The 16,295-nt window shown below is 46.8% G+C and overlaps 1 protein-coding gene across 1 annotated transcript in view; it reads right to left on the reverse strand.

Annotated features, from left to right (window-relative positions):
- The window catches only part of LOC127009162 (trans-acting T-cell-specific transcription factor GATA-3-like), a 178,645-nt gene that overhangs the window by 107,277 nt on the left and 55,073 nt on the right, over nucleotides 1–16,295 (reverse strand). Inside the window, exons 3-4 of the mRNA XM_050881956.1 lie at nucleotides 15,157–15,777; nucleotides 2,311–2,456 (exon numbers count right to left, since the gene is read on the reverse strand). Coding sequence (XP_050737913.1) covers nucleotides 2,311–2,456; nucleotides 15,157–15,777 — 767 coding nt within the window. The remainder of the gene's footprint in view (nucleotides 1–2,310; nucleotides 2,457–15,156; nucleotides 15,778–16,295) is intronic.

The following is a 16,295-nucleotide window of genomic DNA, read 5'->3' on the forward strand; positions in this document are numbered from 1 at the left end:
TACTTTCTTTATGTGACGCTGACAGGCTACTGCTCTAAGGAGGTGACGTGAGTGGACTTCGCAGGTGTTCCGGAATGCCTGCAGGTGGCCCACGCGAGGCTTGTGTTATTATTTATATACGAGCGGTCCAGGGCGGGATTTAGGACAGGACTCACATGCAGGGCCGTAGCGCTGTGTGGACTGAAATCGAAGCGAGTGTATTTATGAGATAGAAGCAAGATTAGATTCCGAGCAACAAAGGCCAGTTGTGACAAGATGAACACCGGGCCCGCGCACAACTGTTGCGTGGGCCCTCAACTTTAGCCTTTCTCTGTCTTTCTGTCTTTCTTTTCCCCATCGGATTACTTACATCAGGTTCTTTTGTGTGTGTGTGTGTGTGTGTGTGTGTGTATGTGTGTGTGTGCGCGCACCTCTGATCATATCGCAACACTTGTCTTATTTGTTTGTTTGTTTTAACGTTTCACACTTTTTCGTTAAATTGTTTAGTTAAATCGACCATATTTTTGTTTACTTTTGTTTTCCCTTCTGATCATAAGATTTGTCTTACTTGATTGTATTTTTTCTCGGTTCGGAATTTTAAGTTCAATTGTTTAGTTAAATCGACTTCTACTGCGACCCTATTTTAATTTACTTTTGTTTTCCCTTTTGATCATAACACAACAGCTATCAAATTTATTACTACAGCATCGCAGGCAGCTCAAGGCAAATTAAAAAGATAGAGAAATTAAGTAGTAGGCCTCCCTTCCATAACGACCCTTTTATTGCGGTTCTTAATTACCACGCTCAGTAACGCGCCACAAACAGGTGCCATTAACCGTTGCATTACCTGTTAGATTAATCACGTGACGACAGGCGGCCATTTTTCATGTGATTATGGCGACACTCTGCCTCTCGGGTGCCATTAGCTGTGGGTGAGGAGTTATCTCTCTCTCTCTCTCTCTCTCTCTCTCTCTCTCTCTCTCTCTCTCTCTCTCTCTCTCTCTCTCCATTAACCCCCCTTCCCCCCACCTCCCTCTCCCCCCCTCTTCCCCCTCCTCCCCCTCCCCCCCCAGAAGAGGTAACGAGGTGGCGACACGGTTTTCAGGTTGCGTGACTCCTCCTCCTCCTCCTCCTCCTCCTCCTCCTCCTCCTTCTCCTCCTCCTCCTCTTCGATACCCGCCGTAAATCCCGCGACCCGCTTGAAGAAGGAGGAGGAGGAGCTGCCGGAGGGGAGGGAGGAAGGGAGGGGAAGGGAAGAAAGGGAAGAGGGAGGGAGGGAGGAAGATGTGTGTTGCTTTCCTCCCCCTCCCCCTCCCCCCCCCCTTCCTTTCCTTCAGGTTAGCGTGTTTCTTGCTACGCCTTTTTTTTACTAAGTGTTGTAGAGAAGAGTAGAAAAGGAGGAGGAAGAAGAGGATGAAGAAAAGGAGAACGGAGGAAAATAGGTTGAGGAGGAAGAGGGAAGATACAACAATAAGGAAGAGAAGGAAGAGGAAGAGGAGGAAGATGACGACGAAGAAGAAGAACGTGAGGAGGAGGAGAAGGAGAATGAGGAGGAAGAGGTGGAGGAGGAGAAAGAAGAAGAGAAGGAAATGTTGAAGGAGACAAATTAAATAGATGCTTAGGAGGAATGAATAAGGAGGAGAAGAAGACATAAAATAACAGGAGAAAGAAAAGAATAAGAAAAGAAGGAAAAGGAAGAGAGAAAAAAACATAATCAATAGACCCTCAAAATAACCTCAATCAATATTATCAACTTACGATAATTGATTTTAAATACGGAAGAGGAAAAAAAACGAGACTCAATCCTTTAAAATTATCTCCCACCATAAAGAAACTCTTCGACTCTTAAAAGAAAGATCCGAAATTGGTGGAGGGGGAGGAAGAGGAGGAGGAGGAGGATTAAATGCCCTCTTAATTACTTCCTATCCTATTTCAGCCCAATAAAGGGAGTTGGACCGTCTTTCACCCTTCCTCGATTCCCTTTCGTTTCCCCTATAACCCTCAACCCTTCCTCCCCTATCGTTGTACTACCTCCTCTTCCTCCCTTTCTTTTACATGTCCCTCCTCCTCCTCCTCCTCCTCCTCCTCTTCCTTATCTTATTCCTTTTATCATCTTTTAATCTTTAGCCATCATCATCATATCCACCTTTTCCTCCTCCTCCTCCTCCTTCACCCATTCCAACCCATTCTCCTTCTCGTACTCTTTGGGTAAAATTATGATTGAGATACTGCTACGACTACGACAATAACTACTACTATTACTACTACTGCCACTACTACTACTACAACGACTACTACTACTGCCAGGCCAAAGACAGTTCCAGTACGTACCATGCGCTGCTTGGGCTTGATGAGGGGCCGGTTCTGTCCGTTCATCTTGTAGTAGAGGCCGCAGGCGTTGCACAGGTAATGGCCGTTGCCGTCGCGTCGCCACAGCGGCGTCGACGTGGCTCCGCAGTTGACGCACTCACGGCCCTCTGGTGGATGCAAGACACACGGGTTACTTACTGGAGTTCGATAGGGAAAGATATTGTGTGCTTTCTCTCGTAAGATAAAGGTGGAATAAAACAGAGGATAGAGATAGTGAAAAGATAGTGAAAGATAGAAAGACACAGAGATAAGCTAAAGACATGAAGAAAGATAAAAGATAAAGGAAAAATATATAAAAAGCATCAGAACACAGAGCAAAAAATAACGTCTCATAGAAGATGGAGATAAAATAAGATACAGTAAGAGAAGAAGAGAAAGATAGAGAGGTAAGCTAAAGACGGGAAGAGAGAAAAATAAAAGATAAAGAAAATATTAAGAAAAAAACAGAAATCATAAGGCAACAGGTAACAATTCATAGAAGATAGAGATATAATAAGAAACAATAAGAATAAGATAGAACTATAGACAGATAAGCTAGCGACAGAAAGATAGAAAGATTAAAAGATAAAGAAAAATACATCAAAAGCCTCAAAACACATAGACCAATACATGAAAAGCCTCCAAACTCACCCCAACACACACACATAATACAATATAGGAAGATAATGAGCAAACAAAACAGCAGCAGATAGATAAGCATTGGTGCCAAGGTTGGATATTAGCAGCGGGTGATGCTTGATGAGTCCCTCGCTCTGATAACCCAATCTATCACGTTCCCTGCCAACATCCATCACGCCGGCCTCTCACCGCGACCCTCCCACCCAAGGCTGTCCACTTGCAGGCAGACACGAGTAGGGATCCTCTGAGCACGTGTTACCTCGGAAGAAGAGATAGTTGACAGATAGATAGATAGATGGAGAGTAGGTAGATAGATATATAGTTTAGTTAGCTAGTTGGTGAGTGAGTGAGATATTGATATTATGGAGATATAGATAGATAGATTGATAGTTAGTCAGTCAGTCAGTCAGTTAGTTAGTTAGACAGAGAGACAGATAGATAGATAGATAGATAGATAGATAGATAGATAGATAGACAGGACCCCCCCCCAAACCTGTACGATCATGGAGGAGGCAATGAAAAAGATCTCCGATACCTTAAACAGTCCACGAGGAAGGTTGAATCACTTTTTTGACAATTCTAACCTTAAAAATGATTGAAGTTAATTAGCGCTTGAGGTGATTGATAAATAGACTCGTGATTACTACTTTTATTATTTACTTATTGGCATTAAAGAAATCGATCACCCTTATCGTTTTCTGCATCATATGTCGATTAACTTTTTTTTATAAGCATCACCTGAGAGAGACCACGCCCATTACAATGAGTTACCTGGTGTCGTGTCCGGCCAGGGAAAAGAGACGGGGAACTTTGTGAGTCGTTTTTGTGATAATGTATATATTTTTTTTTAGGGGCTAAATGTGGAGGTTAATAAAAAATAACAATAGTAAAAGCACGTCTCATAAATGTATCTAGGCTTTTGTTATTATTATTATTATTATTATTATTATTATTATTATTATTATTATTATTATTATTATTATTATTATTATTATTATTATTATTATTATTATTATTATTATTATTATTATTATTATTATTATTATTATTATTATTATTATTATTATTATTATTATTATTATTATTATTATTATCATTATTTATCGTCACCATCAGCGTTCAACAGTCAGTATTAATCAGAGGCATCTTATCACCTTTGCTAAAATTTCCACCTGGCCTTGTTATATCTACCTGCGTAAAGGTAATGAGTGCTAACCCTGACGAACTTTACTTTAGTGTCTCTTTCTTTAGGTTAGTGTGTCTGTGTGTAAGAAATCCACGAGTGACCTAAACGCCTCTTTCTCTCCCAACAAGTATGTGTGTTTGAGAAGGCAGTGATTGAGTGGGTCACCTGAGCACCTTAATTCTTCTCTTCATGTGATGTTTTTCCTGTGCCAGCAACGCTTGAATGATTAAAACACTTCCTTCCTCACTTTGAATGTGTGTTTGAGAAGGTAGTGATTGTTTGGGTCACCATAACATACTATTTTTTCTCTGCATCTGAGTTTCCTGTATAAACAATGGATGCGCTAGAGACCTAAACAGTTCCTTCCTTTCTTCGAGTGTGTTTGAGAATGTTGAATCATTAATAGTGAGTGTTGGGTCACCTGAACACAATATCTTTTCTCTTCTTCTCAGGTGAGTGTGAGTGTCTGCGAGTGGCTCCCTGACACACACGGAAGGGAGGCGGCCAGCGATCACCTCCTTACGAGACGCTGCGGCCGTGTGTCGCTCCCTCGGGTAAGGTGTTGAATCATTAATATTAATCAAGGCCACATCGACACGCGCTCACTCAATCCTCCGGCCAGGGATGAATTATGAATGTGTGCGCGCGAGCAAGCTTTTGGTGGTGGTGGTGGTGGTGATGGTGGTGGTGTCGGAGTGAAAGGGTTTGTCGTCTGGTTGTGTTCTTTGTTTTGTTTTTGTTTGTGTGTGTGTGTGTGTGTGTGTGTGTGTGTGTGTGTGTGTTGAGGTGTGGTCGAAAGCAGGTGAGATTTTATTTGTTTATCTCTCTATATATATCTATTTATTTATTTGCTAATCAATTTACACGTTATATATTAGAAGGGACGAAGATTAATGTGAACTCTAGATGTGGTGAGGTGGGTCAGAGTAGCCATGAACTGTCACACACACACACACACACACACACACACACACACACACACACACACACACACACACACACACACAGCAAACGCCAGTCACTGAGTATAATTAATATCGAATAGCGTTCCATCCCTAAGTAGAGTGATTGCTTATGGAAGACGAAAAAGAAGGAGAGAAAGATTTGGCCAGTGTTTTCCCCTCCCCTTGAAGAACATTATGCGTTGGTGAAGGGCACGGGCGAGCTAAAGAGAACAGAGCCAGTTAGATTAATACGTAGGAAGGGCGGCAGGCTTGATTTGGCCATCGTGTTGCCTGCCTTCTGAAAAGCATTTTAGGGCAGGCATGGGGGAGGGTAGAGGGGAGGTTTGAGGTATGAAGATGAAGGTATGAGAAGAGGGTATGGGCAAGGAGGAGAGAACAGAGCCAGTTAGATTAATATGTAGGAAGGGCGGCAAGCTTGATTTGGCCAGCGTGTTGCCTGCCTTCTGAAGAGCATTATAGGGCAGGCATGGGTGAGGGTAGAGGGGAGGTGTGAGGTATGAAGGTACGAGGAGAGGGTATGGGCAAGGAGGATAGAACAAAGCCAGTTAGATTATAATGATTGATGTGCTCTACTGAACCACCCCTTTATAACAGACCAGAGTGGAATAAATGTCAAGCAGTAAGAAGATTGATATGATAAGCACTCGTAAACATAATAGCCTGCAATTATTTATAGTAAAGGACGCAATGGCTAAGAAAAAAAAACATGTAAATAAAAGCAAATAAAACACTGCCTCTAAGAAAAAGTATAGAGAATGGGAAACAGACACAGATGGACAATGACACAGAAGACGTATTTTTTCTCAATGGTAATATAGAGTTTATGTTAGTTTCGCCTGCAAGAAGTGGTGTTTGTGGTGACTTTTTTGGGGTGTTACGCGTTTTCGTCCTATAATAAAACAGGAAAGCGGTGGAAATGTGGTTTAGTGCATGCAGAGTCCTCGCCGGGAAGTGTTATGCGTTGAGAGGCCAAAAAAAGGGGAGAGAGACAGGCCCTGCCGCTCCCCGTGTTCCTGTCACCATGGCGACCGACCAGTGCTTTGAAGTCGCGGTAACAACCAATGCCTAAAATTTATAATCCCTGCCGGTACTTTTACGCAGTTAATATTGAGGCTTGAATTCCGGTTTGCCTTTATTGCAATATATACTTGTTGCTGATGCACGTTCACAACAAACTACCACCTAATTTGTTCTTATTTCCTGTAACTAAGGATACTGCCGACAGCTACTCGCTCCGTCCCCGTCTCGTCTCTAGTGATGCGATTTTGTTTCAAGGTCACCAAGGCTCGGAATGCATTACCACGGAAAGAGAGATCGTACATTCCCTCTAGTATCACCAGCTGGGGATACAGTCGACAGCCACAAGCTTCGACGTAGCCAAAGCCTTCTCATGCCAGCGGGAGGGCCTCACCTATAGTGATGCCATGGGTTTGCGGGTCACCACGGCTCGCAACGCATGGCCACGGAAGGGAGGGAATCAAATCATCCATCCCCTTCACTATCGGCCAACTTTTCCCCGCCGCCGCCTCGCTACAAGGCCGCCGGGCGCTGCACAAACACATCTCTGTAAAACATGGACGCGGACCATCGAAATAATCCAATAAAAGCGTAATGAACTGCGAGTAATGGGAAAAATATTTTCAACACGAACGTCCGGGTGCGCGGGGCCAGCAGAAGATAAATTTATTTTAATACCCGGCCCTGTATCGGCTATTAATTATTTGAAATTTTAAACTGGCATGGCGGTCGTAAAAAAATCCTCCTCTTTGGGCCTATTCTGCCAGTGGACCTTCAGATCTTTGTAGTTTAATTAAGGTAATTAGCGATCGATTAAATGGCCGTTTGTTCCCGCAGATGCAGACTATTGACAAGGGATCGAGTGAAAAGATGATAATTTAGATAGCGAGGCACTGCGGAGGAGCGGCGCGCAGACTAGCCAGCCGCGCCACGTGAAGAACCGCGGGGAGGAAAACCAGGCGACAGACAATGCCCGGCCTTGACCAAGAGCCGCACCAAGAGTGAAAGTCGCACGGCCCAGCGCCTCGCCCTGCCCCATCCTTGCCCCACCCTTTGCCCCCCAAACTGTGCCCCTCTGCCTTACCCCACCCTTGCCCCACCCTTTACCCCAACACTGTGCCCCTCTGCCTTACCCCTCACTCGCTGCCTCGACCCTCGAAAGAAAGAACAGTGACGTGCGCCGTAAATATCCAGAGACAGACATGCTCCCAGGACTTCCCTTTGCATGTAACCTCTTAAAAGTACGTAAACAAGCACTTATCCCTACCATGTAATTAAGCAGCGTCATCATAATACCCAGAAACAAACGTGGTCCCCGGAATTCCACTTTGCATCCGAGCGTGTGGCCTCTAAGTGCGTCGATAAACACTTACTTTCCCTTGTATATAAGTGGTGTCACCTTAATTATAAAGGAGCCCCGTGTCACCTGCCTCTGCGTGCCTAAGGGGGGCAGGGGAAGGGCTATTAAGGGCCTAAGTGCTGCAGGAACCTGTAATTACACACACATCATGTAATCATTGACACACACGGAGCGCCGCCATCAGAGGAACGTGATAAAACTGACCTTCTCTGTCTCGTGGATTGAAGAATGTGTGTAGATGGATGGGGGGTGGGGGGGGGAGGGGGAGATGACGGAGGAGTGTTATTTTCTTTTTCATTTTTACAGTAAAGGAAACAGCTCAAGGGCGAAAGTAAATGAGGAAAAATAAATTCCGCTAATCACTGCTCCTATATAAAAAAAAAAAAGTAAAGATGAGTGGCCAAGAGAGAGGTCAATTTCGGGTGGATGTTTGTGTGTGTGTGTGTGTGTGTGTGTGTGTGTGTGTGTGTGTGTGTGTGTGTGTGTGTGTGTGTGCCGCCCCCTCTCACTACGATACACACCAGCCAGGGCACCACCGCTGGGCCCCTAACGAGCCCCATTATGCCGTGGTCGGGGGCGCCCAATATGGTCCTTATATCATCATTATCAAGTGTACGGCGGCCGCTTATCGTGTCAGGCCGCCGCGGAGCCCACTGGCCGGCGCCGCTCACCGCTATCTGGGGAATGTCTCTTATCAGGCGACGATTTGCCCCGAATTAGCGCTTATCACTGAACTAGAGGACTCGGATTAGGCGACACTGTGGAGAGGGATGTGGCGTGCGGGAAGGGTGGTGGCGAGGGGCGGCCGAGAAGAGGGTAAGACGATGTTCAATGGCCTTGGCGCATAGTAGATCGAAACGCCGTTAGTGTTGGTGTGTGTTGGACGGAATGAGAGAGAAAGGCGATAGAGGAGAAGAATGGAAAGGAGAGGAGAGGAAAAGAGTGAAGTGAAGAGGGAGAGGTGAGAATGGGAGAGGAGAGGAGAGGAGGGGAGTTCAAAGGAAGAGGAGGAGGAGGTGAGAGAGAAGATTAGGGGAGAGGAGAGAAAAGGAACAGGAAGACGTAGGCGGGGGGAATAGAGAAGAGAAAAGAGAGGAAGAGAAGAGAAGAGGAAAGAAGATGAGAGGTGGGAAAAGAGAGGAGACAAGAGACAAGAAGAGAATATATTAGAAGAGAAAAGATGAGAAACAGAAAAGGAAAAAGAAAAGGAAAGACAATGATGAGTGAACAAGAGAAGAGAGAAGAGAAGAGAGGTAGTAGAGAGAAGAGAGGCAGGAGGAGGGAGTGGACAGGTAAGGGCCATGTATCAAACGTCACTAATTAGCTCAGGTGACCCGGACGCTCCCTTGATATGGACTCGTTTTTATCGCGTCTTGGAAGGTGGCTGACTGGTAGTGGCGATGGTGGTGGTGGTGGTAGTGGTGGTAGAGGTGATGGTCCCTTGCTCAGTACCATTTAATTAGTTCTTGATATAAGGGTACGTGGGAAGGCGTAGGACAGAGGGGGTGGCATGGAAAAGGAAATTAGGGTCCTATTCTTAAACATCTCAGAGCGCAATAGGCCGCAACGTAAAAAAAAAAAAAAAAAGCACACTCACTTGACAAGGCTTTCGTAAGAGTTCTGGGTATTTTCGTGGGTACTTTTATGACCCTGGTGGTAGTCTGACCCTTCTTCTGTACCGTGAACCGAAGAAAACGCTCAAGACAACCTGATTAAGCTCTTCCTCGGTCTTTGGAAATAGTTGATGTGAAAGGCGGAAGCATAGTCTGACCCTTCTTCTGTATCATGAACCGAAGAAAACGCTCAAGACAACCTGATTAAGCTCTTCCTCGGCCTTTGGAAGTTGTTGATGTGAGAGGTGAAAGCATGGTCTGACCCTTCTTCTGTATCATGAACCGAAGAAAACTCTCAAGAAAATCTGATTAAGCTCTTCTTCGGCCTTTGGAAGTTTTTGATGTGAAAGACAAAAGCGTCAGAGAATACGGACCAACACTAAACCTACATGTGTATAGCGCCTTTTAAAACACGACATCTCTCCTTGCCTAAAACTACTCTCAATTTAAATCCTCAAAATGCTCTCAAATTCGTCAGCTACCTTTTTCCCACCACCTCGCTTCTTCCACCACTAAATCTATCGTCTCTTAAAGCATTGATCTTTACATACCTAAAACTCCTCTCAAACTAAATCCTCAAACTGCCTTCATCCTGCCCACAGCGACTCGCCAACGCCAACACTAAATCTAACGCCTCTTAAAGCACTAATCTCTCCTTGCCTAAAACTACTCTCAAGCTAAACCCTGAAAGTGCTCTCACAACTACCTTCGTCTTGCCCTTAACGCTTCGCCTCGCCTCTCCCAACACAAAGCAGAGTCTCCCTTGACCTCGCTCTCACCCAGTCCAAGAGAAGGTTACGTCATGGCGAGAAGAGGACAGACAGACAAACAGACAGATGTGCATGGCGGTGGGTCCAGGCCTGTACCCCATCCATCTCCTCCAGGCAGAGTACGGTGTCTTTAACCTCCTTGCCTGTGTGTGTGTGTGTGTGTATGTGTGTTTGTTAGTGTGTTCCGTCCTTATGGTTGTGTTGAAGTCTATGTATTGGGTGACCTGATCCTCTTTGTTAGTATATGTGAGCCTCTTTCTGTGCCTCGTCCGCCCCATGGTATGATAACGCTGGTGATGGTGAAGGAACTAGTCTGTGTATGGGCCGTTCCTATTGAGCCCATGCATCTCTACTTAGCTAAAACTACACTCAGACTAAACCCTCAAAGTGCCCTCAAACAACCTTCATCCTGCCCTTCAGCACCTTCCCTCTTCCAACACTAAATCTAACGCCTCTTTTCAAACGTATCGCCGCCTCAGTTCACCTATTTAAAAAGCCTCTCGTAGAAGTTGCTGGGATTTTCAAGGACTGTTTTGTGATCCTAGTGTTACCCGACTTCTGCACTTAGAACGCGAAACTCACTCATCAAAACCCGATTAATCCTCTCTGTGGCCTAGAAAAATTGTCATAATGGGAGCCCGATAGCTTTAAGAACGTGACCCCTGAACCTCTATTCTAGCTAACGTGAACCTCTTCTGAACTGCATCTGCCCACAGTAAGATAACGGTGCGGTGGTCGTTAGCGGCGGTGGCGGTGATAGAACAAGTCGTGGTGGTTAGGGTGGAGCAGCTGCGGCGCCCTCAGGTATAAGCGTGGACAGAGGGACACAGATGGGCGGGATGGACGAGTTACCGCTACTCACCACCTCGTTAGCGATCCGGGCTGGGTGTCGCCTCTCAAAAGTGTCGCCCATAAAATGAACTCAACGCATCAGAGACCGACCAGCGGACCCGCCCCAAGCACGCACCTACACAGCCCTGCGCGAGCTAGGAGGTAATGATGCGACTCTGCTCTCGGCTCGTGTGTCTTTTCGTAGCTGTCTTGCCTCTCCAAAGTGCCGTCTGTATATAATGAATCAGCGCAGCAAAGACCAGCAGACCGGCCATAAACATACGAAGAAGTAATGACTCTTTGCTCGTGTACCCCCGTGGCTCTCATAAGTGCCGTCTATACAGTGAAGTAAGCGCATCAAAGACCAGCTGACCGTCCTTAGTCATGCATCCATAGCCCTATACGAGGGAGAAATAATGTGACTCCACTTTCAGCTCCTCACTCCCGGCTCCTCGTCGTCCCGCTATGAAGGAAGATTCGGAGTAGATTATTCCTGACATTCCCTTTAGGACGCAACACGGGGAAGAGTGACGTTAAGATCATTAGTTTAAGCATCGGTTAAGTCAGTGGGTGGCTCTGCTTCTCGTCAATGGGAAGCAAAAATGTGGTGCTGTACTAAAACCTGATTCTGATAGAGGGAACGTTTTTTACGCTCCGTCACTACGCGTCGCAAGGAGGCTCGCAAATTGTTAGTGTGTGTGTGTGTGTGTGTGTGTGTGTGTGTGTGTGTGCACGTGGTAAGTGTCGCAGGAGGGTGGACGTGTATGTGTAAACGTGTGTAAACTATCTATCTATCTATCTATCTATCCAGCTATCTATCTATGGACTGCTGTGATGTGGTGGTATGGACGTTCAGTGTGTTAGTGTGTATGGGGTGCGGGGTAGATAGTACACACACACACACACACACACACACACACGTACACACACGAGTGGTCACCTCTTACAACCTTCTCTCTGTTTCAGGTGAGTGATGAACGATATGTGAGCGGCTTGAAGGCTTCGTCGGAACCGCAACCAGGTATGAGGCATCATAGTCATTAACGTTACCTGGAAGACTTACGTGGGGCGTCAAAATAACAAGCGTTTGTATTTGCGTGTTCATTGAATGGCTTTTTGCGCTGCCTTAGTCCCGTCCTTATGACCTCAATTTTGGGGTTGATCGTGTCGCTCGCTTGCTCGTGGTGGCGTGTACGGAACGGAACGGATGGATTTCACCCCACGAAAATGTTACGTGCGTGTGTGTGGGCGGTCAGAAGTGATATAGGAAGAGGATGCTGTACCGGGATGATCAGGCGCAGATATATGAAGGAGATGGAAGTGGACATCATCCGGCCGTGGGGGCGGCAGAACCTTGACGCTCGCTATCTACCAAGAGCCCAAACACAGTCTTCCGAGAGGACATTATAGGTAAGAAATTTGCAGTCAATCAGTTTGTGTTCATTAACAGTGGCGAATAATAATGAGAAATATACATCACCTGTACACCGTATTTCTATTGTTGATTTAACAAAAAAAACAAAAAATCTTCATAAGTTATTGTTCATTTATATGAGTAAATAAATGTGATTTAGTTTTACTCAAATGACGTCTTTTGACTAAAAACATTCTTGTATAAAGTTTTAAATATTTTGTGTTCATAGACAGTGAAAAAAAATTGGACTCTCCCCGATAACATGCCTTGCTTAACGTTCTTCCGCACAGTTCCCAGCGGTGCCTGAAGGCCGTGACTCCCGGTGCTGAGGCTCCTGTGTACACGGCCGGGTGTGTGTGGCTCGACGCTCAGCTCTACAGCATCAGTCATTTTTACACCGGTTTTTTTTTTCAGTAATATAGTAATTCTTTTTTTTTATTATTTTAGTTCTCCCTAAGTCTAAGGCATTCAGTTTTTGTTACTAGTAATGAAAGCAGTAAAAGATATGCAAGTACAGAAGACATATTTGTTACTATTTTTGTTTTCCGATTCAATGAACATGATACAAATATTTATCTTTTTTTTTCAGAAACTGTATATTCTACCCCACGAAAGTGTTTACGTTACCCGGCCATTGTAAGTGTTCTAGGGCTAATGTATAGAGCGTTGACCACAAGGATTATCAGCATGTATTATGAATATTTTACCGATACTGGTCTGTTATTTGATTCATGTCTGTGCGCCAATGTTCGTGCCCTCATATCTGAAGGGATGTTGAAGGTTCAGATGATCACTAGAAGGGAGGTCATTTTAGATCCATCATCACTGTACCGTTTTTGTTTTTGTCCTGGACTCTTGCTGCCGTCACTGGAAGCCTCGTCTCCTTCCACCTGACAGCTCTATCGCTTCATCAGGTCTCGTAATCAAGCAAGACAAATTTCCCTCTACAAGGTTGGCGCCGGGCAAGGCTAGAGGTCCTTGGCGCCGGAGATGCCACCGTGTGCTGTGCGGTGCCGCGGCGGTGCGCAACGAACTCCGAAAATTACAAGGAAGCTCTTTACAAGGGAAATCATTAGGTATGCGTTGTATGTGTGAAGTAATAAAAAAAAGACATGGAAAGCGTAAGAGTTCAGTGGACAGCCAAGTCTCTCTGGACCAAGGTTTTCCTGGCATGGACGCTGGTGGACCAAGCCGCCGCCACTTGCCAGGAACACACTGAAAAATCGATACAGATCCACCGACACGGCTGATAATCAAGCTTGAGGGGCCCGGGAGGACGCGGGTGCCGGGGTGCGGGGCGCGGGTGTCTGGTGCCCCTGTCTGAGCATCGCTGGCGCCAGATGGGGCTCAGATAACCGGCTGATAATCGGCCATTTACATAATCAGATGAGCAAACGGAGATGGTGCAAGGCCGAGGCGAGGCTGGACGCTTCGTGTATTGGTGGGCGGGGCAGACAGATCACGCGGTGGTGTTGTGGTGGTAGTGGTATGTTGTTTTAGGTGTTGCTGATGTTGGTGCCGGCTGCTGTGAGTGTTGTGTATTTGTTGTTGTTATTGCTGTTGTTGTCGTTACTATTATTATTGTTGTGGACGTTTTGGATGCTGTAGATGATGCTGATGTTGATGTTTTTGCTCCTAGTATTATTTTTTTAGGCCGCTTGCTGTTAGTAATTCCTTTTTGCGATTGCTGTTGTCGTCTTCCTTCTCGGCCTGTTGGTACTGATGCTGTTAGGATAATATCATGACTGTCCTCTGTATTCACTTATAGGATTACCGGAACAAAGCACTATCCCTTAATTAAAAAGAACACCGCATCACAGGAGTATAAAACCTTTGGGAACAAGAATGAATCGACATAAACTCAAATATCAATCTGAAATGTCGAGGACTCTTAGATCGAAGCAGAGTTCAGTGGGGTTAATTTGGCAAGTTTGTGACGCACTGTTCCGAATAAAGAAATCAATTAGTGTGTTTGTGTTGTCACATCGCGGAAAATAATTTGACCTTTGTCTTTTTTACTGTGTGTGTGTGTGTGTGTGTGTGTGTGTGTGTGTACCCATATAATCAGAGGGAAGAGGTCAAGAATGTGTGAGTGGGAGGAGAAACGGGATTCTGAGGGGCGGGGGGCGGGGGGCGGGACAGATATGGAGGGTGAAAGTGGTCCCTCAGTGACAGGTGGGCAGCTACCTGGACCCTTCCTTCTGCCGGGGGTGGCCGCGGCTCGCTCCGCCTAGGGTCAGCGGGCCACCGGCAGGCCACACCATCGTGCATGATTGACTCTCTGAATAATTAATCAAGTATCTTTGTAAAACGATTGCTTCACTGCATAATGAGACTCTCGCCTGAATGGCCTTTGAATAATGTCTTGAATATGTTCCGGGTATTAATCAACACGATTTTTTGTCGGCTGTCACAACGCAGGTCTGCAACGATTGACTTTTAAATGGCATCGATATTGTTCTTCCAGCTGTGTGTCACAAGCTGGCCAACTTTTATGGGAACATTGGAATACATAAGTCTAAAAGAAGGTGCAGAAAGTGACTGACAGTATAGGTGCAATTAGTTAGCAGCAGGCGGTGCGGACAAGTGCGTAAATGATGAGGGTGCGTAACAAAGCCAGAACCTGAGGCGTCGCGAGTGCAGTGTTCGGTGCTAGGCAAGGAAAGTCTCCAAGGCCTGAGGCGCCAAGTGAGCAGTCCGAAAGAGCGTCTGAGCGGTCACCGGCAGCGTCGCTCAACACTCCACCGAGACTCGCGGGTCCACGGGTGCTTCATGTTTATGCAGTGCAATAAGCGCGCCGCCACAGACTAAATGATCAACACGCCTAAACCGCGACTCCTGGAATGGGTTAAGGCGGCGAGGTGTTGGTCTGGCGCGTCGCTACCTGAGCCTCGCCTCCCCGCGGGCAGGCCGGGACGTGTGCGAAGTGCAGATGCAAGTTAAAGGAGCGACACAAATTATCACTCGGCAGTTAGCAAGTGGAAAGTGATGGTGGTGTGGTGTTAACGCAGGAGTGTTCGAGGGCTGTCTTACCGGCGCTGGCCTTGGCTTTGCTTTTGTTCTTGGAGGCGGAGATGGCGGGCGCGCGTCCGGGGGGTGAGGGGTCCGGGGGTATGGGGTAGTAGGCATCCTCATGGGCGGGGAGGTAGGCGTCGTGGACTGCATAGGGGTCGGGAAGGAGCCCCTCAGCGGGCGGTGGTGGCGGAGGTTGAGGGTTGTGGGCGTGGAGGATGGGCGGTGGTTGGACGGGGGGGTGTAAGGGAACAGAGAAGGCGTATTCGTCGCTACCTTCGCGTTTGGAGCCCCCCATAAGGGGCAGGAGGGCGGGGGGGGACTTGAGCTCAGCCAGGGACATCTCCAGCCCCTGCTGGTGGGCGGCGTGGGTGGCGGCGGAGGTCGTGACGCAGCTGTAGTCGTGGGCCACCGCCGTCATGCCGATGGGGTCCGGGGTGGCGTCCTTGGGAGGCGTGGGCGGAAAGGTGAAGAGGTGTGGGTGGTGCAGGGGCGCTGGCGGCGGCGGGCGCGAGGTGAGGGGCGCAACCCACGAGGTGGAGGGGGAGTGACTGACGCCCACGCCGCGGGAGTGCTCCGGGAACCATGATGCGTGCAGGGGCGTGGGGTAGTGTGGGCGGACAGGACTCGTTCCCACGCGGCCTGAAACAAGGGGAAAGGAGAAACATTAAACACGCTGCCTGGTAATGTTAAGGAAGAGTTGTTGAGGTGCAAACAAGCAACACAGCAGCAGACGCCTGCCACATTAACAAGTGTAACAAGGGAACTTACAGATTATCTCTAGAAACTGGAAAAAAATATTTGTCAGTGTGTAAATCCTTACATATTAGGGACCACGAGGCGGGAGGGCTGTGTCATTTCATATAATTGTTTCCTTTACGTGTTCCTGGAAACAGGCGTCGGCGTGCTGGGCCTTGCGGATGTAAGGGTATCAGGACACCTCTCCTCCCGAAATTGACCCCTCCTTCGGCCACCTCTTTGGATTCTTTTTAGGAGCAGCGAGTAGCGGGATTTTTTTATTACTGTTTCCTTTTGTGTGTGCCCTTGAGCTGCCTCCTTTGTTGTAAAAAAAAACGAAACAAAAAGAACATTGCAATACTAGGGCGGACAAGAAAACAAGTGCGGTATTAAACTTCAAAACATAACCTGAGGCAACACTA

This window comes from Eriocheir sinensis, chromosome 40, assembly GCF_024679095.1.
Source record: "Eriocheir sinensis breed Jianghai 21 chromosome 40, ASM2467909v1, whole genome shotgun sequence".
Taxonomy (NCBI): Eukaryota; Metazoa; Arthropoda; class Malacostraca; order Decapoda; family Varunidae; genus Eriocheir; species Eriocheir sinensis.